Source organism: Brachycentrus maculatus, unplaced genomic scaffold (assembly GCF_059751285.1).
Source record: "Brachycentrus maculatus isolate JH-2025_06_01 unplaced genomic scaffold, ASM5975128v1 h1tg000624l, whole genome shotgun sequence".
NCBI classification, from domain to species: Eukaryota; Metazoa; Arthropoda; class Insecta; order Trichoptera; family Brachycentridae; genus Brachycentrus; species Brachycentrus maculatus.
In genome coordinates this window covers 934,760-960,194 of record NW_028281361.1, presented here as the reverse complement: position 1 = coordinate 960,194, position 25,435 = coordinate 934,760, and the positions used below count along the sequence as shown (strand labels likewise).

At 32.6% G+C, this 25,435-nt stretch overlaps 2 protein-coding genes across 3 annotated transcripts; one reads left to right on the top strand and one right to left on the bottom strand.

Annotated features, from left to right (window-relative positions):
- Positions 1 to 991: 991 nt before the first annotated feature.
- On the bottom strand, positions 992 to 9,837 carry senju (UDP-galactose transporter senju; the record flags this gene model as incomplete). The annotated part of the gene is made up of 4 exons (XM_088274014.1): positions 992 to 4,778; positions 5,133 to 5,319; positions 7,216 to 7,333; positions 9,825 to 9,837. Coding segments are annotated over 4 exons (996 nt in total), but the record flags the coding sequence as incomplete, so codon positions are not given.
- A 3,666-nt stretch (positions 9,838 to 13,503) lies between these two features.
- Positions 13,504 to 25,435, top strand: LOC148300986 (uncharacterized). Of its 2 annotated transcripts, none has more exons than XM_088274013.1 (13): positions 13,504 to 13,574; positions 13,699 to 13,834; positions 13,911 to 14,054; positions 14,822 to 14,911; positions 15,935 to 16,037; positions 16,822 to 17,040; positions 17,290 to 17,451; positions 18,569 to 18,683; positions 20,831 to 21,049; positions 22,788 to 22,881; positions 24,128 to 24,294; positions 24,535 to 24,630; positions 25,160 to 25,435. In XM_088274013.1, the coding sequence occupies exons 2-13, from the start codon at positions 13,700 to 13,702 to the stop codon at positions 25,302 to 25,304; spliced, it is 1,689 nt and encodes a 562-aa protein (XP_088130139.1). In that variant the 5' UTR covers positions 13,504 to 13,574; position 13,699; the 3' UTR covers positions 25,305 to 25,435. The 2 variants fall into 2 exon arrangements, 1 of the variants encoding a protein (XP_088130139.1); XR_015838866.1 differs by having other exon boundaries at positions 13,521 to 13,574; positions 22,788 to 22,834; positions 25,160 to 25,200.

Here is a 25,435-nt window from a genome sequence, read left to right as displayed (position 1 = left end):
TATAGTAAACTTAAGGAGATGCGAAATGTTATATAAAAATTATGGTGGTGAAAATCCAACTGTAACAGTAGTTATTTTAAAAATTAATTTTATTAAGAAATACAAGAGTTTATTGTTGATAATATTTATTGCTTTTTCTAGTGACGGCAAAATCTTAAATCTGCCTTTGAACACGTGCTTTTCTCCTTCCAAACAATCTATTATTCTGGGATTATATTATATACTACATTATGTGCGGGGATATGTTGCAATATACTAATGTAGTGGAAACTGCGTTACGCCAATCTGTAAATAGTTTCCTATGATATTTTAATGGCATGAGTTTTACGCTTATGAACTCTAAATTTTATAAAGGCAGATCATTTTGTTATAATAAATCATTAACACGATGTTGAAATTGAAGTTTTATTACCTACCCTTTTGTTCTAAAGTACGGTAAATCCCCCTTTAACGTTGAGGTAGGCACCGCGTTATCGGAGGGAACGTTATAAGGAATGAATGTTTTAAATTATGACTGAAATGAGTCATTATTATATTAAAATACAATTTTAAAACATTTACCCTCTGCAACGTTCTCTCCGATAACGTGGTACTTATCTCAACGTTATAAAGTTGGGGGGGTTGGGGGGTTTACTGTATTCCTTTGCTTTTATAATGTCAGTACCCTTTAGACATGATTTCCTTATATAATCACAGAGTGCAGGACCACTGTTTTTATAAGCCACCATTTGATAAGCAAAATGGCACATCGACGCAGTGTTTAGTGATGTTTAACCGCAACTCAAAGGACTTTAAGGAATTGATTTGTAGTTATGGATCAAATATAGACCCACTTCCGCTCACTCAAGTCAAAACAGTCTTCCAACATTGGTCAGAGAGTGATAAGAGGGGCGGAAGAGGGTGAAGACCCATCCCTAGTCTACCGCTTGACAATGGAAGAAACAATAACAAGGCAGATTCAATTATAAATGTAAGTGAAACAAAATATTAATTTGAATAAAATTCTTTTTATATTTGGTTTTGTCTATGCAAAACTATAGTACATAGTTGAATTTGCTCTAGAACAAATTCTATAAAATAATTGTATATTTCAAGTATATAATACAAATCACTAATTATATACAAACTGGTAATATTTTTCATTGGTCATTGAGCAGCTTACAATCCAATACATAATGTCATCATCTCCTTAAAGATAAAACATACATAAGTCTACTGATATTATTTCTAACGCATATAAATGCAATTTTTGTAAAACAACCTAGGACAAAAAAACTATTTTTATACACAATTGTTTTTTTGTTGTTTCATTTTTACTTGGTTTGCTTCATCTCCGGGCGCAACTCCCTTCATTCTCCGGATGTCAATATTGAAACTGATACAATGTTAAATTTACAAATTCTAAGACAAATCCAAAGATTCAGTTTTATTTCTAAAAAAAGGGAGCGCTTGCACAAAAATTTGGAATGTTTTGCTGGTACCCATAAATACAGCTGAACCTGGATATAAGAGAGTCTAAAAGACCGAGACATTTTTCTCTTATAAAGAAGTCTCTCTCATATCTATGCTTTCTTTTAAAACGACAGGACCTTAAGCCAGCTCTCTTTTAAAGAGATTTCGCTGTTCATGTCCAGGTCTCTTACATCCAGGTTTCACTGTAATCGCCCTTTGTTTAAAACAATTCATTCCTGAATATATGTACATAGAAAATAATTTTGATGAATTAAATGCAGAATAAATCAAGTTGCAAAGAGTTTATTTTGAGTTTTTACAATCACCATCATGCCATTTCCTAGATTTATCGACCAGTTTGGCTTGATTTAATCTTGGGTTAGAAGTCTTCATAAGTAAAAGAGGATTAACATACTAATTTCTTACTAAGGTCTTGTTTTTATATTTGATGTTTAAGTATCACATTCTCTCCTGTGATACCGAAAATAATTCATTTGGAGATCGTATTTTAATACATAAAAACGTAGAGACATGTTTGAATACTTGTAGTATGTGAGCCATTTGCATAAAATATTACTGTATTCACAATAATTGGTACAACGATTGAGTCAATAGTCGGTTACCAAATGTATACATATTAATTAGCTCACGGTCATTGAATGTAATTGGAGCAATCATATTTTGTGATATTTTCTATGAAAATACATCAATCTTCAAATCACTGGGGAAAAAATACTGATAATTTGAGACCAGCTAACAATATTTTATTGTTATTAAATAGCTGCTGCAAATATTATATGTTATACATGATGAGTTAATTTTTTATGTTGGTAATTTTTTTTTTCAAATATCATTTTTCTAGTTGTGTTTAATCATATTTAAAGGTAGGGACTGACCGGAGCATTTCGTCGTAACGTAACGTCGTAATATTGCTGCGAGCATCCGAAACTATGGATGGAGCGCTTGGCTCGCTGTACTGACTATACAAATGTTCGCATCGTAACGTGTTAAGTTACGACGAAATGGCTCCGGTCAGTCCCTACCATAAGGAATCTTTTGTTTCGCAGAGACACATCAAGCATTTTGATAATTATATCCACGTGTTATGTAAAAAAAAATGGGTTCCCCTTAATAAACAATCACTTTTCTTAAATTTTAGTCAATATCTTTGACCAAAAATAAATGATGGTTTGTATTACAATATTACTTGTGCATTAGCACTCTATTAATACAGTGCTAATGCACAAGAGTACCTCTTAACTCTTAAGAGTACCTAATTCTAACGGAATGTAAATATCATCTAACAGTAATGTCTTAAATTTTGCTCCCTGTAGATGGATGATTGAAAGCGACTGAAATATTATTTACCATATGAATGCAACAAAATTTATACTTTCCTGTGCAATAGCTTGGAGTGGGTTATTAACTTTATTTTACTATTATAAATATGAATCATGGAACCCTGTAAAGTAAATAACAATTTTAAAAAATTACAGCTTAAATTTAATTTTTGGTGTCACCATTGTAATTAAAAATATATATATAATATTAATAAATTATACTTTTTAAAAAAAATCTTACAAACAAAACAGAACATAAACATGTAAGACGAAAAAAATAAACACAGATTTGAATTATTAAAATCTTTTAAGAGAATTAATTTCTTTATACAAGTTAAGTAGTTTAAAAAATATATTTTTAAATAATTGTGACATGTTCATTTATAAATTATTTATTTTTCATTCTACATTCCGAACATATAGTATTATTTTTCTTAGAACGAAAGAACCATATGGTGGTAGAGGCATATGATAAAATGTATTAACAGCTGTTACCCTGTATCAACAGCCATGGATAATTCTGCTTAAAAATTCATTCGCACAAAGTAAAATTAATTATGTTAATTTTTAACCTTTCAGGCAAGTTTGTGTGTATCACGTATGTCACATCTTGCTATACTTTCACATTTTATACATTGGCAATTATATATTTAAAATTAAATATTATTTATCGCACTTCTCAAAATTAATACTGCCTGGTAATGTTTGTGACAGTGAAGATGATTTATTTTAGTATAAGTTATATGTTTCGTGACAATAAAATATAGTGGCAATCAAAATAGGATTATGACAAATTACCGCTCATTGTACTTCAAATGTCATAAATAATTTTAGGCAAAATATTTCTTTCATAACACGTTGACTGCCATGGATTGTTTCACGATTCCTATCTTAAGGGTCTAGTTTTGTTATTAAATTATTACTACGTGCTATGGTCGAATTGATATCATAGTACATAGTAATAATTTAATAACAAAACTATTTATAGTTGTATTTTCTGTTAATTTAAGCCAAATTTGATTTTTTATTCTCTTTCCTGAGGCTATCTATTCATATTATATTACGAGTTTTCTCGTAACTGTACAAATTGTAGTAATGAAGGGACGAGATAACTAGTAGTAGGCGTCCTGGGCAAGTGAACGACCTACGAGATATCTCGTAGTTGGCAGTCAACATGTTAAAAGAGATATAAAAGAGAATATAACAGAACTTTTCGGTTATGTATATAAACATACAACCAACTATATCTCGAAGGAGTGGAGCTACTTATTTTACAACTTATGTTTCTATTTGTGACTATAAACTTCATTAGACATCTTCAGGTTCCACTAACAGATGGACCTGATCGGATTCATTTTTAATGCTTTTAGCCTGATTGTCTACGGGATTTTGCGAGTATATAATAACAGACACGGAAACAATAAAAATAGACAACACGGTAAATAAATTAATGACTATTCCAAATATCAAATAGCACGCTATCGCCGTAAAGACGAGCTCTAGAGCGCTGGCAAAAGTCTTCAAAATAGAATTCATCGTCTTTAAAAAGAAGGACGTGACGATACCGATAATGGCACTATTTATCATAATAATGATTACATTGGTTTGGAATACCGCTCCGAGTGATTCCGTGTTGAAGGTTTCCTCTCCCTTTCCCTGCAGGATAATTACTATAACATTACAAATAATCGAGTCGAAATACATAAAAATATTTTGTATGTATATATCTACACTGAGACCTCTGTTCTTCAGCAAGTACTCGTTGTACACGCCGGCGAGAGACGAACAGAAGCTCTGCACTAATATTAGTACGGCGCTGAGCGTGAACATTTGCTTGAGAATGTTGCGGGGACCGGTGGACGCGACGCCCAGACTCGCGCTCTCCGCCGCGCTGCCTCCGTAGTCCACGTGCTTGATCATGCAGCCCAGCGTCAGCATGAGCAAGGAGACCCACTGACGTGCGCTTAAATTTTTCTTGAAAATAACCTGTAATATAAATGCCACATGTTCAGATATTTAATGAAATTCTTCGGTGAATAGGGTCTTTTCATGAAGAAGAGCCCGGAAGCAGTTTGCGGACTCCATATGCTACACAAATAAATGGGATATGGATTAAGTTAGTAATTTACTTGCATCCCCAGAAAAATAGATATAACATAAATCATATTTATATATTTTTATTAAAGGGAATCTCTACTAACCACATGATGCATAATAGTATACTGCATTGTATCAACGCAGTTTTATCTTAATCATTGACTACATCCATACATACAAGATGACGTCGCTAAGAGAAGTGTTACGTATTTTGTTAGATATTACAATATTTTTTATACTGACTTGGAACAGCAGAGCAGTGATGACGACTCTGAATTGCAGAAGTAGGTAGTAAGTGGTGGGATCAAACGTCACCAAGTTGATGAAGGACAGATTGTTGTAGAAAGAGTATAACAGGGAGGGTATGAAGTAGAGCGCCAAAAGAACCAAATTGTCTTTAATTACTTTCAACATAGTAATAACTTTTTCACTGAAAACAAAATACATCATAAGTCAATGTCATTTCCAGAGTACAGTTTATACGAGTACAGGTATTTAACCTTTTTCACTGCGACCATTTTTTCTCACAACTGATGAGCTACTCTGATCAAAAAAATGCGACATTTTTCTACCATTTTCTACACTCTGTCTGGCAATTCGTATGACCATGTTAATTAAGATTAACTGTATTCATCTGAAATATTTTTCGGTAGAATATACTTGGGTGATAGAGAAATCAGTGATTAAAGTTATACCTGCACCGGGCCAGACATTGTGGCCCACGGAGCTGCCTACTAGAATCATACGGGCTAGAATGTCTGGCCTACAGAGTGGTAAGAGTTAAACCCAAGTGCCTTGACAATTACTACTAAACTCCCTTTCCTACCTACTCTTCTTCCATTTCCTTTCCCATCTACCAAAACATGCAGAAAGGGAAAAGGAGAATGGCAGTTGCTGGGGCGCTTAGGGCTGCATACCCATACTCATACTAGCTTGCGTAACTTGTACATATTTTTTAATTTTTAAAAGGCATTTTATAATTCTTATTTCGCTTGTTTCATGTAAAAAAAAAGATAATTCATTTAAAATTTATCACAGTAACATAATTCTGCCTGGAAGCAGTTTGTGGACTCCATATGCTCTATATAAAGAGGGGATATGGACTGGAAGTAATTGACTTGCTTCCCCAGAAAAGTGGACCAAAATTACAACATATTCTTATCTTTTTTAAAGAGAAATAGCTTATAACCCTCATCCATACCCAGTGGTGCAAAGGGCATCTCGTATTGATGATCTCATATGAATATAATGATGGTAAATATTAGAGTGAAAATCACATTTATTGTGACCCCTCTGGGAATTGAACTGGGGACTACAGCGTGGTAGCCGGATTCGCTAACCACTACATTACAGAGGTGGACAAATTACTAAGCACAATTATTGAATTGTGTAACGTAATCGCTAAGCAGCAATACAAATTTTAGTGATGACTAATTTCTACTTATGAGGTTACTGACTTAAAATATGCATAGTTACTAAAAACACATTGCGGCCTTGAGAATTATGAAGTGTTGAAAAGAAGGTGATTATTAAAAGCACGGAAGGTCATTCAAACATTCTTAGCTGATGTCATGCATAATCAAATCTATTGTATTTGATTGACAGCTAAAGGACGGGTTTTATCAATTTTTAACAGGTACATACAAAAAAATTACTTTACGGAAAACTATGGACATGTCTGTTTAAAAATATATATTTTAGAAAAATACATTTTCAATATTTTTTGTTCTTCAATAAAATAAAGCTTTAAAGAGAAAAATAACGGAATGAATTTGGAAACAAATTACTCCCAAGACTAACCTGTGTATATAAAGGGTGTCAAAATTCATTATCATAACCTTCTAACCCCTTATTCGCATCCAATGGTGCATAGGGCACTGCATCGTATAGACGCAGTGTTATTTTTATCGTTACTTATACGAAGGCAAGGTGATCACTCCTGCGCTTCAGGGACCAGTCATCAGTCAGGGTAATAAATCAATATTAGAGTGTAAAATCACTAATATTTATTTTCACCCCCCACTGGGAATCTAACCCGGGACCTCCAGCACGGTAGCTAAACACGCTAACCATTACACCACGGATGCGGACAACCTCATAACATTATCATAATAGGTTCAATAAAAATATTAAATAAATAAAAAATGAAAAAAAAATTAAAAACAGCACCTGTATTCAATCAAATAATTAAGAAAATTAAGTAATGCGGATGACGAAGGGTCTATCGAGCCATTCTGATGGTAAATAGGATAATTTCAATTGAAACAATGGGACATTTTTTATATGGGTGAAATAAAACATTTACATTAAAAATTATAAGACTTACTTTTTGCAGTATAAAATTATTGAAGTAAATAATTTTAAAACTTCCGTGAGTAGGACGACTAAAGTCGTGCTGTAATTATACTTCTTGTCGGAACTTTGTGAAGCGGTTACTATGATCCCTGAAAAAATATTACAATTAATCAGAAATATATATTATATATTTCTATTAGAAATGCAAAGCTAAGACAAGCATTATCGATAAAATTAAGAAAGATAGTTTGGGTATGTAGAACGAATGAGTGAGGAAAGAACGGTAAAATAAATTTATGAGGCGAATGTATTTGGAAAAAGGAGCACAAGAAGACCGAGAAAAACTTGGCACAATCAGGTATGCCAAATACTTGAAAGCGGTCAGGTTAGGAGTCGAAATAATCGGCGGGTATGAGGAGATGCATGAACGTGAAAGAGGCGAAGAATGTTTGCAAAGACAGAGTGGTGTGGCGTTCTATTCTCTCTGCCTACCCCTGCGGGGAAGCGGCGTGATGGTTAGTTAGTTAGTTAGAAATATATATATTTTACTTTCTGTGTATTTTGTATACCTACATTTAAAAACAGAATTAAAATTATTAATATTTAAAGTGTAAAATCTATACAGGTCTCAGTGACATCAGGCATTACCGGACTGTCAGACTGATTACCAAGATGCATTAAGGAATATTGGTCTTTGGTCTAATTAATAAAGCATGTTATTAAAATTTTGTCTAGGTATAAGTTTGAGAATAGTGTTATGATAGTAGTGTTGGTTATACTGGTAAAGAAACAGGTACGTTTTAAAATCGGTAGACTAACGGTAATCTTAATGAATGGTTATACAATGACACTGAAAGTCGCCGTGGCATAGTTGAGCAGATGCTCAACTGCGAAACTGATGTCGCGGGGTTGATTCCCGCCAAGTGCAAAATAAATTCAAGAAAGATTAATTTTCAATTGGTCTGGATATTTGTGATGTATTTTTCACATTTACCTTACCTATCCTTACTATACTACCTGCAGACAAGCCTCTAATAGAGGCCTTGCGGATTATTCCATCAAATAAAAATAATTAAAAATTAAAAAAGTAATATATTGAATTAAATTTTATTACCAATTTTCACTATAAACTAATTTTAAGGGTTGACATTTTATTGACTAGTTTTCATATATATCTCTCTAGTATCTCTGCTTATTTCTAAAATATTTATATAATTGTAAATACAGATAGATCATGTAATGTTAACATTAATCTATTATAATTTTTAGAGCTCCAATAACAACATTTGAAACTCTTGTAATCACAATATTACATTCTTATCTCCAATGATTTATCATTCACAGGAAATTCAAAAATATTATTTGGAATAAAAATAAATAAAATGGGGTATTCTACATCTGTAAGGGCAACTTATTGTGTATATTTAAAAAAAAATTACATTAACACACTAAGGACGGGAAAGGTATTTCTAACCGTTCGGTTGATTGGTTGGCCTGATTTCAAAGGCAGAAAAGAAGGAATTATCCAATGTTTTTTTTTTATGAATATTATATCATCTCTTTATTAAGGTCTTAACTATATGTGCATAATTATCAAATCCCGTCGCCAGCGGTCTGCAGGCGTAAAAAATACCCGTCTGAAATGTGTTAACACAAAACAAACATGGGAAAATATGAGTTTACAGGGACATTTGCTTTGTAATAATGTGATGCGATTAACGGTTTTTATTTTACTATTATACTACTACTACTACTCGGCTGTCCAAACTTAAAACACAGTAAGGGACATTTTTTTTTGTAGTAAGTTTTTTTTGCATTTTTGGACTAAGTAGAATCTACTTAGTTCAAAAATGCAAAAAAAAACATACTACAAAAAAAATGTCCTTTACCGTGTTTTGAGTTTGGACAGCCGTACTACCATCACGCCGTTTCTCCGCAGGGGTAGGCAGAAAGGATGGAATGCCACACTCTTCTGTCCTTACATACACTCCTCGCTTCCTTCACATCCATACATCTAGTCATACATGCCCTCCGATTACGCAGACTTTTTTACTATTATAATAATTCAAATTCATTAATGTTAAGACTAATAATAATTATTCAATGATTAAAAATACGATACGAAAAATAAGGACAATGTATCCCCAGTTTACTACACCCACACATACAAACCCTTTGGTTACCAGGACTTTAGGGGTTACTATGCCAGAAATACCGCGATTAAAACATAAAAAATTCTTAAGTTAAAGTGTTGGATAATTTATAAACACTCTGTGCCATTTTTTAAACAAATCTGTTTTTAGATTTCATCTTCGGTGCAACGAAAATATCTGTCGGAGTTTAGTTAACTAAATGTTTGCAACGTTACAAACAATAGACTAACAAGTAAATGCTGCTCTTTTAATGTCCACTTCCTATTTGTGACGTGCGCATAACACTGTAAATTAAACCATTTCCCGACATGCGGCAACATGCGGCATTGAAAGGAATACAATAAAGGGTGTGAGTAATTAAAAAATATATTTTTATAGTAATGCAATATTTGTATTATATTTGTATCAATTTATAGCATGTTGTTGATTAACCCTGATGCGTAAGAACATATTTTTTTGAAGAATATCACAGCTTTACACAACTTACTTTTCGCGGAAACAAAATTGGTTTATCCTTGGTTTTCTTGTTTCTCTTTGAGTATGTTTATAGTATTACTGTAATTTGATTAATTGTAAGATATAAATGATCAGTTATTTCTAAATATCGATGTATAACTTAACTTATAACTGAGAGAAAAAAACACGATATGAATCGAATTTTTTATAAAACCCTGAAGGAATCCCTAACATACTGTATGTATCTGACACTTTTATAAATCATGACGTCAAATTTGACAGATCCGGTATTTCTCGTTAGAGTGCCGAAATCTGATATTTCAGATTGTGGTAGTCAAAGGGTTAAAATATTTAAATTTAATTATATCCAGGGCTGTCTAACCTAAGGTAAGCCGAGGACCACATCAAAATAAAATTTGTCTTTAGCCACATAACAAATTAAGAATACATTTATTTTGTTACTTTGGCAATCCAACATTGATATGGTTTAGCAGAAATTTCTAGAAATATTGTAACAAGTGATTTACATGGTGCTTATTTGAAAAAAATATTTATGGTTCGCAAACAATGAAAAACACAAAGCATGAAATGAAATACAGTGTAATATATTATATTATTATTCTGTTTTATTTGTTAAATCAAACACAGATTTGATGAGTCGACTTATTGTTAAAAAAACACATAAAAATTTATATTGTGACAATTGTCTCGCCTAGTTATGGCATTTTCAAAGGAATGTCATATTTTCGTTTGAAAATGCCATAACTAGGTGAAACAATTGTCACAATATTAATTTATGTGTTTTTTAACAATAAAATACAACTTAGTAGACTCATAAAATATGTGTTTGATTAAACAATTAATACATAAATCAAAATGGAGCTCTACAAATTAAACGCCAAATCAGTAAATATATTATTATTTGTTTAAATGTTTTTCATCAATTAGATGAGAACACAAGAAACTTACAGAAACGAGTAAAAGCACAGGTTAAGTACATATATAAAGAAAGAATAGAAATGTGGTCGTAAAAAAGAGTAATAACAATAAAAAGTAATGTTAATTTACTTTGTTATAATTTGTTTTGTTTATATAAAAAAATGTAAAACGAACTCCCTCTCTAAACACAAGTATCTACTTCATTAGAGAGGTAGAAACGTTATTCTTTCAATATTTTGTATATTTACCAACTATTTTGTATATTTCAATATGTATTTATATTAAAAAAATAACTTTTTTAAGATTAAGGTGGAAAATTCGAGACTCTTTTTCAATTGGATTTCACCAATCTGGTAATAGGCCTCTTGTATTTCTCAATGCCATCATTAAAAATGTCGATGATAAAATTATCATTTAAAAAAAATATATTGTGCAACCTTAGCATTCTAGAAACAGAGTTACAATGTATTATTATAAGCACTGGACAAAATACTGAAAATGTTTTCAAAGGCAGAATGGTGTGGCATTCTATCTTCTTCGTCTACTCTTGAGGCAGATCAAGATGTGATCGTTAGTAGTAAAAATATAATTTATAAATGTTAATTAAACAAATTCATTGGGAATTTATGGGCTTTTATTTATTTGCGCACAGTATTTTATAAACTGGGATTCGAAATTCCTACAACACTGTTGAAGCGAGTAAAGTTGCTAGGAAAATGGTAAAAAAATAAATTTAAATCTTTAATCAACAAGTAAGCTGCGGGTTGAAGTTTGTAAAACCCTGCCTACACCCATAAAATAAAATATTATTTTGATTGAGCTAGTAAATAAAATATACTCGTAAATAATTTCGTAAAATAAATAACTATTAAAAGCAACACGAAATTTAATAACAAATCTTATCCATTCTATTTTTAATAAGTTTACCTTGGTTCACGAACAGCGACATGTATGCAATAAAAATTATTACACTCCATTTAGTCGGAAACAATTCCCTCCATTTTATTCTCAACATTGTTATCGATTGAAAACAAAATTTATGTATTTTTTTTGCAATAACATCACTCGGTACACATTTTCAATCAAGTAAAATCTTCGGTTTAAAAATTGTTTAATTTGGGTGAATTTAAATTATAATATGTAGTTTACGGCAAATATAACACATTACTTAGGTGTTCATTTTTTTAAATTATTTGAAAACAGAGCACAAAAACCTACATCCACATATTTTGACGTTTGACCACAGACCACAGATTAAGATTATATGTATATTTACGAAAGATGAATATCTTTTGGTGTTTTCTATGGGAAAATATCCTTTTCTGTCCATAAAGATTTTTTTTAAAGGGGCAAGACCTACCTACATACATTCAGCCATGGTCATATTCGTAATAGTCGCGCTCATAAACTTGCCAACGATGTAAATATATACTCGTACAATGCTACGTGATCCGAATAAGCGTGGTAAATGCAGTGGGAGAATAAAAAAATATTAAAAGCATTGGCTTTTATTATAGTGGTTTTTTTTTATACTGAATAATATTTCAAAGTACATGCAATAAATAAATATATTTTACAGAACATCTAAATGTTTTCTGACTAACAACTAACCATCACGCCGCGCCGCTTCACCGCAGGAATAGGCAGAGAGAAATAAATATTATTCGCCTCTTCCACATTCATGCATCTCCTTATACTTACCCATTGATTATTTTGACACTTAACTTGACCGCTTCTAAGTATTTGATTTACCTGATCATGCTTAGTTTTCCTCGGTCTTCCTTTGCTCCTTTTTCCAACTACATTCACCTCATAATTTTTTATACCGTTATTCCTAACTCATTTGCTCTACATGTCCAAACCGTCCCAACACACCCTTCTTAATTTTATTGATAATGCTAATCTTAGCTTTGCGTTATTTCCTTATTTCATCATTCGAACATCCATCATACATCGTTTTGTCGCACATTCGTCTGAAGGATTCGTTTTGACTGCATTCCCTCTACTTTCGTCTTTCTTTTGCTAACTCCATGCTTCATATTCATACATTAGGATTGGAACCAGGACTCTGTTGTGAACTGCCAATTTAGCTTTCGCTGATAGATTTTTATTTGCAATAACTGATTTCAATGCACCATTCACTCTCTTTGCTATATATTTATAAATATCTCCATTCCTAAAAAATATACTTCCCAAATGTACGAAATCATCAACTTATTACACAATTTCTCTTTAAATGTTTTTGACACTTAAATTTTCGTTATATCACAACTAATTTTAAGATACATATGATCATTTATTTAAAAATATCGATGTATAACATATTGAGAGAAGCAAGTATGATATGAATCGATTTGTTTTGTACATCCCTGAAGGAATCCCCATGTCTTTATATCCAAAATGTATCTGATACTTTTATAAATCATGACCTCACATTTGATGGATCTGATATTTCTCGCTAGAGTGCCGTAAGGGCGTTTGTCCACCACCCGGAATTTTACCATCCAGCAATCCAGTTATGAAAAATAAAAGCGACTACGACAGTTTAGCGTGAATTAATTTACGCGCAACGTGTTCACGCACCGATCCGAAGAAAGATGGACAAAAGCACAAGACAATCATCGTTTTAAAACGCTAACTGACGTGCCGGACGGTAAAATTCCGTGTAATTCCGTGTAGTGGACAAACGCCCTCGGCCGATGTATCGGATTTTCGTAGTCAAAGGGTTAAAGAAATGTCGGTACCGCCTAGATGTTTGGTAATTTGTGGTCATTGGCATAAACACCAATAAGCACCGTCGACTGTCAGATTGCTGTCATCTGTCATTTTGAACGAAATTACAGTTAGTATTCCGCTAAAAAATGCATAGTGCCAAAAATAGGCAGAGTTATAAGTTCTAATACAACAATATCGATCTTAAGTATAAAAATCATAATGTATATATTTTAATTTCATTAATTTTTTAGAATGGACGCATTTGAAAATGGTCATGGTCCTCCCTTTTCTACACTCTGTAGGACTTGCTTGCGCCCAAAATCAGGCATGAAGCCTATCTGTGATTCTGCTATCACTGATATGCTAATGTATTGTGCTTCTGTTAAAGTGAGTTCAATATTATCTTTATAACAATACTATCCACGAAAAATTCGATACTATAACCAAAAAATCTTTTCTGTAGGTAGTACACGGAGATGGTCTGCCGAGTAACATATGCCTTCAGTGTCTGCGACAAGTTAATAAATCTTGTTCCTTCAAAAAACTATGTGAAAAGTCAGATTCTGTTCTAAGGAAGTATATTCTCTATGGGTGTCTACCGACTGAGGTAAGCCAGCCTCATATCAATCTTCTTCTTCAAAGTTTTATTTTTAATCTATTAAATTCTCAGTAGAAAGCGAAGAATACAATTATCATAACATTCAACCTTCCCCTCCCGGTGATGTGTATTTACTACAACTCGACTTTTAAAATGGGAATATCAATTTAAAATATAATAGATACGTTCTCAGAATTTTTGTATTTCTCCGTAATATAATCATGTAGTACATGAACGTATTATAATATAAAGTTATTAATTTGCAGCGACATAAATAAATAATTTGTGAAAATATCGGGGATAAAATCACCAATACACAAACGATTCTTTGTGGGCGCTGCGTGGCATGCTCTGTGTACCTATATGTGGTAATGTGTTGACTGCGTTAGTAGTGCGCAGATCGTCTCACGCGGCGGTCGTGTTGCTGCGTCAGCTATTGCGGTACTTGCGATGTATTTTTTTCCCTTTTTTATATACTCACCAGAGCAAACATTATAGAATCGTTACGTTTCAACTTCAAATATGGTCAATAACATTTAGGAATATTCACATTTTTCTCGTTTTTAAACGACATTTTCATATGGTGTATAAAATACATATCACCGGTGCACGCGGAAGTTTTTAGCTCTGTAAGGGAAGGATTAATCAGAGTGATAAGTTATCTGATGAAAATCCCATAAATTATTCATTTTGTATGTGCACATCACGTGCATCTTATTAATTTTGCATTGCCTATATGATTTTTCCATACAATATTGAGCTAGTACTTTTTTCAGGACGTTCTACAATCCAAATCATCACATATAGACATTGTAGATGAAAAAATTGATCCACCTCAAGAACCCGAAGAAGAAAGAAGACATGTGGTTTGTGTATTTCTTTTATTTAAAATGAAAGTGGTCTTTTTCTAGTTTTCGATTTTTATTATTTTATTACTACTGTCTAGAACACGCCTAATTTATCTTAAGTTTCAAGCAGTGGTCAATAATCAAATTAAATAATGACTTGTTTAAAATAAGTTGTTAGTAAATTGTTTTTTTTATTCCGTCACTTAAAGCTTTTCACGCCAACCAGTGCACGAAGTTGGTATTTCTAGCAAAAAAAAGAAAAAAAATTGAGCTGGAAAGAAATATAAACCGAGAAAAAGAAATGAATTCCATCATAATTAAGGAACCAAAATAACTGTTTCGAGTCCATCTTAAAATATATTTCACACCGTGTTTACTAATGATGTTGAATATATCAAAACATATCGCACACTCCTTTCAACAACGTCATATATCAAAAATCGACAATTTTCAGTTGTGCACATTTTTGGAATGCCCAGAAAATTTACTATATCCCAGCAAAAGCTGCATATTTTTAACTTAATATTTACCCGCTGCAGGGCAGAGAGTGATGTTTTTGCATTTTGAAGAGAAGGATTTTTTAAAATATACTAAATATTTTTCAAATGTAGAAAAAACATTCAGGTGTTACCTAAAAAGATCTGTTGCACAGTAAAAAGTTCAATAAGTGGCTTGATATTTATTTTTATTACATTTCATTATATTTTTAAACATTAAAAACTATCTCCTGAAAAATCAAGTTTTTGATATGTGACGTTGTAGGAAGGAGTGAGCGATATGTCGCAGTGGATTTTAAGAAATATTGGTATTTAGCAAGTAAATTTTAAATACGAAATAGATACATATTACAACTACGTTGGCTGCCCAAACAATAAATAAAAAAACAATTAATTGTGAAATCCATTTAACCAGGATTTTTTCCACTAATTCCAGTTAATCAGGGGTTTGCTATATTTAAATGTTTTAATCCTTGTTTAAAAACATAGATCTTTTTCTTTGAAGGAAAATTGTAAGATTTTATTATAAGATTTTTTCTTTTAGGATACACCATTGGAAGTATATGTTGAGCAACAATCACAGTTTATGAACATTCAACATTTCACAATGGTAGAAGGACATGTCTCTGAGGATGATGATACTTCTGGTAAGAGATATATCGCTCACTCCTTTCAAGAACGTCATAAATCAAAAATAGTCAATTTTCAGTTGTGCATGTTTTCGGAATGCCCAGAAAATGTACTATATCCCAGCAAAAGCGGCAAAAAAGTATGTTACCAGAACTATTGACTGACCCGCTGACTCCATACAATATACAATACAAAAATACAATACACTTATGTAATGTTTGCACAGCGCAGTACGTTCATGCATTAACTTCCCTATGGTAAAGTGAGGAATATAGGAATCGGAGTTTTAAATAAGGCCACTGTCATTTCAATTTTTCGCCATCACCATCGACCCAAAGGTGCTACATGCACATCATTCCATTTCTCTACCTACACCAACACAAAGATACAAGTATCTTATTTAGTCTTTCCCCAGTATTCAATGACTTTTTATCTATTTTTCATTAATTTATATGTATATTTATTTCATAAACAATCCCATATGAGCATAGCCTATGCGTGAGTATACAATATAATATAGCATACACTATGGGTATGAAGTTAATTACAATAATTTTTTAATTAAACCAGAAAAATAGGCAAAACAACATGAAAAACAGCAAAAAATATGTATGAAAAAACCGTAGAATAGATGGAAAAAACAAAATAAAGAGTGAAAGTAATTAATACATTGGCTATTTTCATTCATATTTATTCATTAAGCGATTGTCAAGTGATACCTCCCGGTTTAAAAGAAGTTTTTTTTTATACGCAGCCCTATTTCAAATGTTGTTAACTATTTTTATTATTTATTTGTTTTAGGTATGGAATGTCCAGAATTGGGACTAGAGCCGGAATGCAATCTCATTGAAAATGCTTTAGCAGCAATGAAGGAAGGTGTGGTGATAACTGATATATCAAATAAAAATCAAACTTTTTGGTTGCAGCAAACAGATTCTATAATTCTAGACAGGGAAGCTTTGAATGTTGATAATTTAATAAACCTCAGTTTGGTCACTTCACATCCGGAAGCAAATCCAGGTAATTCACAATTATTCATACATTAATTAGAGGTATCTTGGCAAAGAAATTAGTTTTTTCTTCATTCGATCGTGATCAACAATTGGGGAGTTTTACCAACTACCCAGTACCTCTTCATTTGTCATTTGATTTTTCTAAGATGTATGCAGCATCCCATGGCAAGAGCCTTTTTGAATTTTGCAATTTATACTAAACATATGTATTTATTTTTTACAAAATATCTTTATTTTTATTCTACTATTCACGCAGATGAGCCAGAAAATGTTGTGGACCAGATGAATTTAGAAAAGTTGTTTTCTTGTCAAGAATGTAAAGAGTCGTTTGGTACTGCGGAAGACCTCGCTCTACACATGTCCGTGCATTCCCCCGGTGAAACATTCCAGTGTAACGCTTGCAACAAACTATTTGCTCGTAAGTATTTCAAATTTAGCTGGTTCTGTGAAAACTTGACAAATTTTATTTCAATAATGAAGAAGAAATGAAATAATAAAGAAAAACGTCTCGTAATGATTGACACCTGATTTTATTGATTGACCAAGCAATTGAATGGTTTCTGTAGACATAGAACTCGAAGGTAACTATAGCATGTTCATAAGGAGTGCTAGTGCCAACACTGATGTATGGCAGCGAAACGTAGAATTGGCAAAGGAAGGATAAAAGCAGAAATGGTGTAAAAATGCAAATGTTCGAAAAATTCGAACCCTTATCCGCACCCCAATGGTGCATAGGGCACTGCATCATATAAACGCAGTGTTATCTTGGTCGTTAACACACGAAGGAAAGGTGATCAGCCCTCCAACTTAGGTACCAGTCCAGGGTAATATTGAATAAATATTAAAGTGAAAAAATCACTTATATTTATTGGACCCCCCTCTGGGAATCGAACCTGGGACCTCCAGAACAGTAACCGAGCGTGCTGACCATTACACTACGGAGGCGGAAAAATTAGAGGATTCAATTTTATTTTTTTTTTAATATGGAATGGCGTTGCACATGTAATATAGTGCATTTGCCAATGTCAAGTTAATTGAATTCTTAATTATAAAATATATGATAAAAATTATAAAGATAAACTATAAATTTATTTTATTTTATTTGCCTTCAATATGAAGATATCAGAAAGGAATATAAGCCTGAGTTAGAGATAGTTGAAAAGATTAATAAAGGTTCTTTGTGGGTTAAATCTATGACGAGAGAATGAATAAGATATTATATTTGGAAATAAGAATGAAAGAACAGAACGAGGATGACCGAAAAATACTTGGCGTGTCCAAATCAATCGGAACCTAAAATCTGGTCATCAAAAGTCTACGTAACCGGAGGGCATGTATGACTAGACGTATGAATGACGGGAAGCTAGGAGTCTATATCAGGACATACATTTTTTTACAACAAATGAGTCAAAAACAGAATAACGTATTATAATTTTTTCTCTTATTTCATTTTAAAATATAAGTTTGTAATTTAATGTTTCTTTCTGCATTAATGCATTAGACTGATTGTTTATTGAATTTATATTTTATATTAGAAAAAAAAGTTCTGAAGCGGCACATTAAAACTCACATGACTTGGAAGGCGCACACGTGTCATTTTTGCAACAAGAAATTCTCTGAATTAGGATCTTTGAATAAGCACATGAAAAGGTTAGTCTTAATGCTTTTTTTTTGTTATTACGATTATTTAATATTTATGATGTATATTTTATTATGGAAGGATCCAACTGTAAAAATTAAATAAGTAATTTAACCGGATCCACGCGGCTCGCATAACCGTATGTGTTTTAATAAAACATGCCCCATACGCGGCTGACATAACCGTATGTGTTTTTACTTTGCTCCAAGTTTCGAACCTCAGTTCAACTTGGAGGGATTTTTTCATGGTGTGGAACTTTGGATAAAATAATACATCAATCCTTGGCCTTATGACATCTGTTGAAATATCTGACTAATAATTTGTAACATCACAAGGATAAATAAAAGAACAGACCCCTGATTTTTCTTGCGGTCGGTAATTAGTCCGCGCCATAATCATGCCCTATATCTGTCTCACTCTCGACGCTATGCATCGCCAGTGGGTAAGAGAACTTAACTAAATACATGATAAAAGTAATCATTTTAAAAGCGGCTAAATACAGCCGCGTACGGGCGTCTCTCAGGAACAAAGTTGACGTGGTTAAAAGGTTAAAATCCCATTTTTAGTATTTTCAAATCTTTGTACAATCTTAATATTTTAGCTCATAGCTTCACAAATATTTCAACAGATGGCAGTACTTTTCACTTAAAATTTATGGGAGTTTAAAAATTTAAATTTTGATATTGAATCATGGCCAGATGCTAAATGTTACATAGTGTGTAAAGTGATCCCGTAAACCAAGCCAATGGAAGGTTTTAAACCCTGTGAATGCCCAGACTTCCATACTCTCTCCTTTAAAAACTTTTTGGAGCAATATTTTAACAAACAATGATTTATTTTACTATAAACACTTATTTATATTGAAGTCATAATAAAGATGAAAAAGACTATGGAGGTCTCGGTATTTACTGGGCTTATGAACTGTCAAAGGCTGGTTTAAGTGATCACCCTATACATGTACAACATTCACTGTTACTAGCTAACAAAAATACCTCTGGTTACTTAAAAATATTAATCCTTTAATTTATTATATTAACAATTTGTTATTTCATTTTTACCGATATAACTTATTTGTTTTTTTTAATTTAGAAATATCAAAATATTAACTAAGTATACAGTGACCCCTCTTAAAACGAGCACCTCTCATAACGAGTATTTCGAATAACGAGCAAGTAAAATGTGAAAATGTTGCTCCCTTAATTAGTGACATTTTACATAACGAGTTACAGAGAAGGGGCAAGTCCCTTATTCCTTATATTCACCTGTAAGCCGGGACATCCGCACCAGTCAAAACAAAAATTGTTTCGCTTAACGAGTAAGATTCTGGAACGAATTATGCTCGCTATGAGAGGTTCCATCGTATATCCTTAGTTACATTTTTTTTTTAATTTATTTAATATAGTTACATTTTTAAGTACAACATAATACAATTTCTAAACATTTATACATATGGCAAACTTATAGTTTTAGATTCGCTGTGCCTCTCCAAAAAAGAGATTGAGCTCTTGTGCTTGGAGAGGGACTTACACTCAAGGTTTAATGTTTTATATAATTAATGTTATAATACTCTTTTTTTATATTTTTTTTCAAGATTTATATGTAATGGGCATTATTTTTTTTCTTAAGAATTTTTATACCTTCTATTTTTTTAATTTCTGTAGGGAGTTTATTGAAATATTTAGTTCCAAAATATTTGAAGTTATGTTGAAATTGTTTAGTATTACATTTTGAAGTTGAAAATTCATTTAAGAATCTCGAAAATAAACTTTTTTTTTAATTCAAATATTTGTCACCCCTTAGTAATTGAAAAATTGCGTTTTTTTAAAAAATAGTTTGTATGTTTGGGACTTGAAATTTTGTAAATAATAATTTTGTTGGATATATATTTTTTTTCAAAATAACTTTAATTATTGTTTTCTGAACTATTTTCACAGAGTTTAGTATGTTGTTGTAGATACCTCCCCATCTAACAATGCCATATTGTAGTAGTGAGTGTACAATAGCATAGTAAACTCTTTTTAGGTTGTCGATGTTCAGTATGTTTCGAATTTCAATAATATTGCAATGACTACTTACAATATTATTTTATGACTGGTATACTACCAATCTTTTATAATTATAAAAATTGATTCTGAAGTATTTTTTTTTTGTGCTGCAGCCATTCCACCTGGAAAGAAAAGAAGCATCTATGTCTGATTTGTGGCAAAGGATATCAGAATTCTCAGTACCTGGCCATCCACATGCGAAAACACACCGGAGAGAAGCCGTTCCCGTGCGCCGAGTGCGGCAAATCCTTCTACGATCCACGCCTCCTCACTTCACATTCCAAGTCACATACTAAAGAAAAAACTCATCAATGTATAGTTTGTGCCAAAAGGTTTAATAATTATTTATATTTTTATAATGGCAATACTGAAAAAGATAGAATGCGCTCCTAATATCCAGTCTAATATTACGTAAAAGGCAAACAAGAAAGGAAGAAATATTTATGAAAATGGGGCAAGAATGAATAAAGATAGATGTTGGACACTAAAAAATTTCAATAGAAGAGAAAAAAATTGAGTTATGAATGTCGCCAGTGTGAAATATTAAAAGAATATTATTTATAGCAGTCAAGTGTTTTTTTTATTATTTTTAAATCTAGTTAAGTAGGTACTAAGGTAAATTTAACTCACATTTGTATTTTTCAAATCTCTTTGGTAATTATAAAAATCATGACAATAGCATGCCTTAAAAATGCATTAGTATGTGTGAATGTTTAATATGTATCCAAAAATTAAATGGAATTGCGTACATTTTTTAAATCATGGTAAATCGTGTTTTCTCTATAACTAGCAGTGGTAAAGTTCTATTTTTTTTTTTATTATGAATTTTTTCACTTTTTATAATAATAATAATCTCTGCTAAACATTTTCAACGTTCTTGTGTAATTATTGTTGCAATTAAACATTTATGAAAAAAAAAAACAATTTGTCGCAGTAAATATGTTTGATCTGGCAAAGATCTGATATTTTTGATCAAATACGAGAAAAGTTTTCGACCTAAACGTCTAAAAAGTTTCCGACCCAACAATGATACAAATCTTTTTTTTCAAATTTATTTTTATTTTTCTAAATAATCTCTTTTACATATATACACTTCTCCTAGCGATGCTTCCATCTCTTCAACCCGTCCAAATAGTAGTTGGTGTCTTTCCCTGCAAAATAGTCATTTACGAAGGTGATGGCCTCCTCATTCGATGAAAATTTCGATTCTCTGAGCGCAATTCTTAGCTTAGGGAACAAAATAAAGTTGCTTGGGGCTAGATCTGGTGAGTAAGGAGGGTGGTCAAGTAGTTCAAACCGTAATTTGTGAATTTATGAAACATAATTTTTTTCTTCTGCAAATGTGGCCGTTTTTCCGTAACTTCTGTATTCAACTTATGGAGTAATGATGCGTAGTATGCTCCTGTAATAGTTTTTCCTTTTTCTAGGTAATCTATGAAAATAACTCCGTGACCATCTCAGAAAACCGCCAGAAAGTCGCCATCACTTTCTCAGCCCATAAGGAATAGTTTTTGCACATTTTTGGCGCCGATTCCCCCTTCGCAGTCCACTGTTTGGACTGTATTATTGTTTCTGGAGTAGCATGGTGTATCCAAGTTTCATCTACAGTTATTAATTGGCGCCAAAAGTCTGACTCATTGCGCCTAAACTGCGCCAACAGAGCGGTGCAGATATTCATTCCAACACGTTTTTGGTCCGGAGTGAGCAAACGCGGGACCCAGCGCACGAACAGCTTTCTCATCCCTAAATCTTGATTTAGTATGCAACAAATACGTTCTTTCGTCATCTTCATAGACTCTGTGTTCAACACCATTTGATGCACTTGAGCGATGTTATTCACACAACTCACTCAAACGACTGTCAAACAATAACTATGCGTCCAAAATGGTCGAAATATTGGTGAGTGCCTTTCAACGCATGCGCAAATACATTTCCCAATTTTTATTGACAACTACTGCCATCTTCATGTTGAGGTCGGAAACATTTCAGACAGCCCTCGTAATTCAATGAACATAGACATTATAAATAAACAGAAAATTATCAAAAGTTGTAATGTACTTTTTACTACAGATTCACCCATTCTTCTACGCTGACAACACACCTGCGCACTCATACTGGTGAGAAACCTTTTGTTTGCAGAGTTTGTGGGAAAAGTTTTATACAAGTAAGTTTTATCTTTAAAAAAAGTATATAAATAAAGTCTTTGAAAGTTATCTTTGATCTCTACTTAATATATAATCTCAGTGTATCAGAAGTATTTGATAATTATATACATATAGTTTGTCTAAACTTAAGAAAGAGATAGGTACATAATATTCATATAAAAACATTATATAATTCCTTCTTTTCTGACTTTGAAATAAGGCTGGTGCAGAAGGTAAAAACACCCTTCCCGTCCTTACGCACCAATCGACCGAACGGGTAGAAATACGTTTCCCACCCTTTGTGTTTAATTTAACTATGTAATGTTCATAACTTTTATTTCACTTGTGTACTTTTAGTCCAATATCTATAGCATTTTTAAACCGCTTATTAATTAATTACCAAAATAAAAATTAATAAACATTTGTTTTTTTTAAAGTAAAAATTGAAGAATTCGAAATGTAGTGGCGTAGACGAATGCCCAAAATACATATCATGAAATGAGAGAGTTGAAAACGAAGAACTTTTGAGATGCATAGGAAATAAAAGAGAAGTTATAGGCACAAAAAAAAATAGAAAACTAGATTACTTTAGAGATTTAGGGGAGAGAAGTATGGAGTGATACATGCTATATTAGAAAGTATACTCAAGGTAGGGAGAAGACATATATCCTGGTTTAATAATTTTAGGGAGTAGTTCTACCATAGGTAGCACTAAGTTGCTGTTCAAACAAAGTCGAAACTGCCATGTTTATTGTCAACCTCCAGCGTGGAGTTATACAATAATAAAAAGAAAAAGTAAAGTCAAAGTTATCTACTATTTGTAGTAGATAACTTTGATAACCCTCAGACTGACGAGTTTTAATGAAGATTTTATCTGGAAAAAGGGCAGGTTTTTATTTATGATATTAAAATATGTTTGAAACATAGGAAAAAATATCAACATTGGGTGACAAAGTCTACAGAGCCATGCTGTGAAAATACATTAAACTACCTCATAAAATATGTGAAAACCAGTTTAAGCTATTTCTTCACGAGGCGCCTGTATCAGGTACGGCAAATCCGGAAATGCCCATTTTTTTGCCTGTACGTGTACGGGCAAATGGATCAAAAAATTTAAAATCTTTTGTGTAAAATGCCAGGACAGACTGCCAAACGATAAACAAATATGTACATGATAAAATGTTAGGCATAAAAAAGGACCTGGTGTGGTGTTACTACATCGAGTGCAGTATTGACTTTTGTCAAAGATTCTGTATTTGTTTTCAGTCTTCCAACCTGTCCCTTCACATGAGGACGCACACAGGAGAGAAGCCCTACGAGTGCGGGGTGTGCAAGAGAAGTTTCGCCTCATCGTCCACGCTGTCATATCACGCACGCACGCACACGGGCCTGAAACCTTATAAGTGCACAGTTTGCGATAAACATTTTGCAAGGTAAATCCTATTCATTTTGTACTTTTGTCATTTGATATTTTCCAAGCCATACCTAGAAGTAATCGGAAATAAAGTAACCATATTTACTACACACGTAATCGCAACACATGCATCAATAATGCGTAGTATTTATATAGAGATCCACTCCGTCCTCTGCTGCGCGGAACTACTCCCCCTTTCTTATTATTCTGGTCCAACCTCTTATGAAAAATATATGAAATATGCCTTTATTTTTTATAGGAGTGAAGATGTAAATTTGCACATGAGAATCCATGCCGGAGTGAGGCCATTTGAGTGTCCTTTTTGCAGCAAGAGATTCACTACATCGAGTCACAAGTAAGAGACTTCAGCTGGGCAATTTTACCTGTCCGTTACTGACTTTTTTTAAATTCATCCTTAAAATTAAAATTAATTTGAATAAGGGTAAATGGCTAAGTATTAAATTTACACAAATACGGGTATGTAATCCTGAGTGGCATTCCATTGCTGATATTCTCATTCTCCTCTCCCCATAGTAATATCCATAATTTCAATTCCCATAAAGTGGTAATTTCCTTCACCTGAGCTTCATCACTTGTGTCATCCGCATTCCATCAAACATTTTACACCCGCGGATCAGCTAGTGTAGTGGTTAGCATGTTTGGCTAAGTCCCAATTCAAAATAAATAATACTGATTTTTCACTCTAAATATTTATTTATTATCACCGTGAGGTGGTAGGTACCTTGCCTTATATTTTCCCAAAGAAGTATACATCCTAATTTCTTTTTAAATGCTGAGTAAGGTTTTACTGGGTTTATTTTATCAGACCCTCTGTTTGTTCTGTCTGAAAATCGTTATTTTTCTAAATCACCATTTTTTTTCAGGAACCAACACATGGACACCCATGCTAAGAAACAAAATAAAAACTGCGCTATATGTGGAAAAGACTGCACCATTAGATCTCACGGTAAAACTAAGAAGCCTAAGGTGCACACCACGGCTCCCAGTGTACACGTCGGGGGGTCTTAAAAATATATACATTGAAATCGACCAATGATAAGCCATTTTACTGCTTTTGAAACATTTTTTGTTGTTGTTAATAGACCCAAGTGTTCTTATTACTAAAAAACTGTTCTTATTTATGAGGCGAATGTTAGCGG

Bases quoted from the DNA above. Each gene is read 5' to 3' on its own strand.
- LOC148300986 (XM_088274013.1), top strand. From the start codon at position 13,700: ATGGACGCATTTGAAAATGGTCATGGTCCTCCCTTTTCTACACTCTGT. The intron at 14,055-14,821 runs GTAAGCCAGCCT...TACTTTTTTCAG, and splicing joins ATGGGTGTCTACCGACTGAG to GACGTTCTACAATCCAAATC. The intron at 14,912-15,934 runs GTTTGTGTATTT...TTTTTCTTTTAG, and splicing joins AAGAAGAAAGAAGACATGTG to GATACACCATTGGAAGTATA.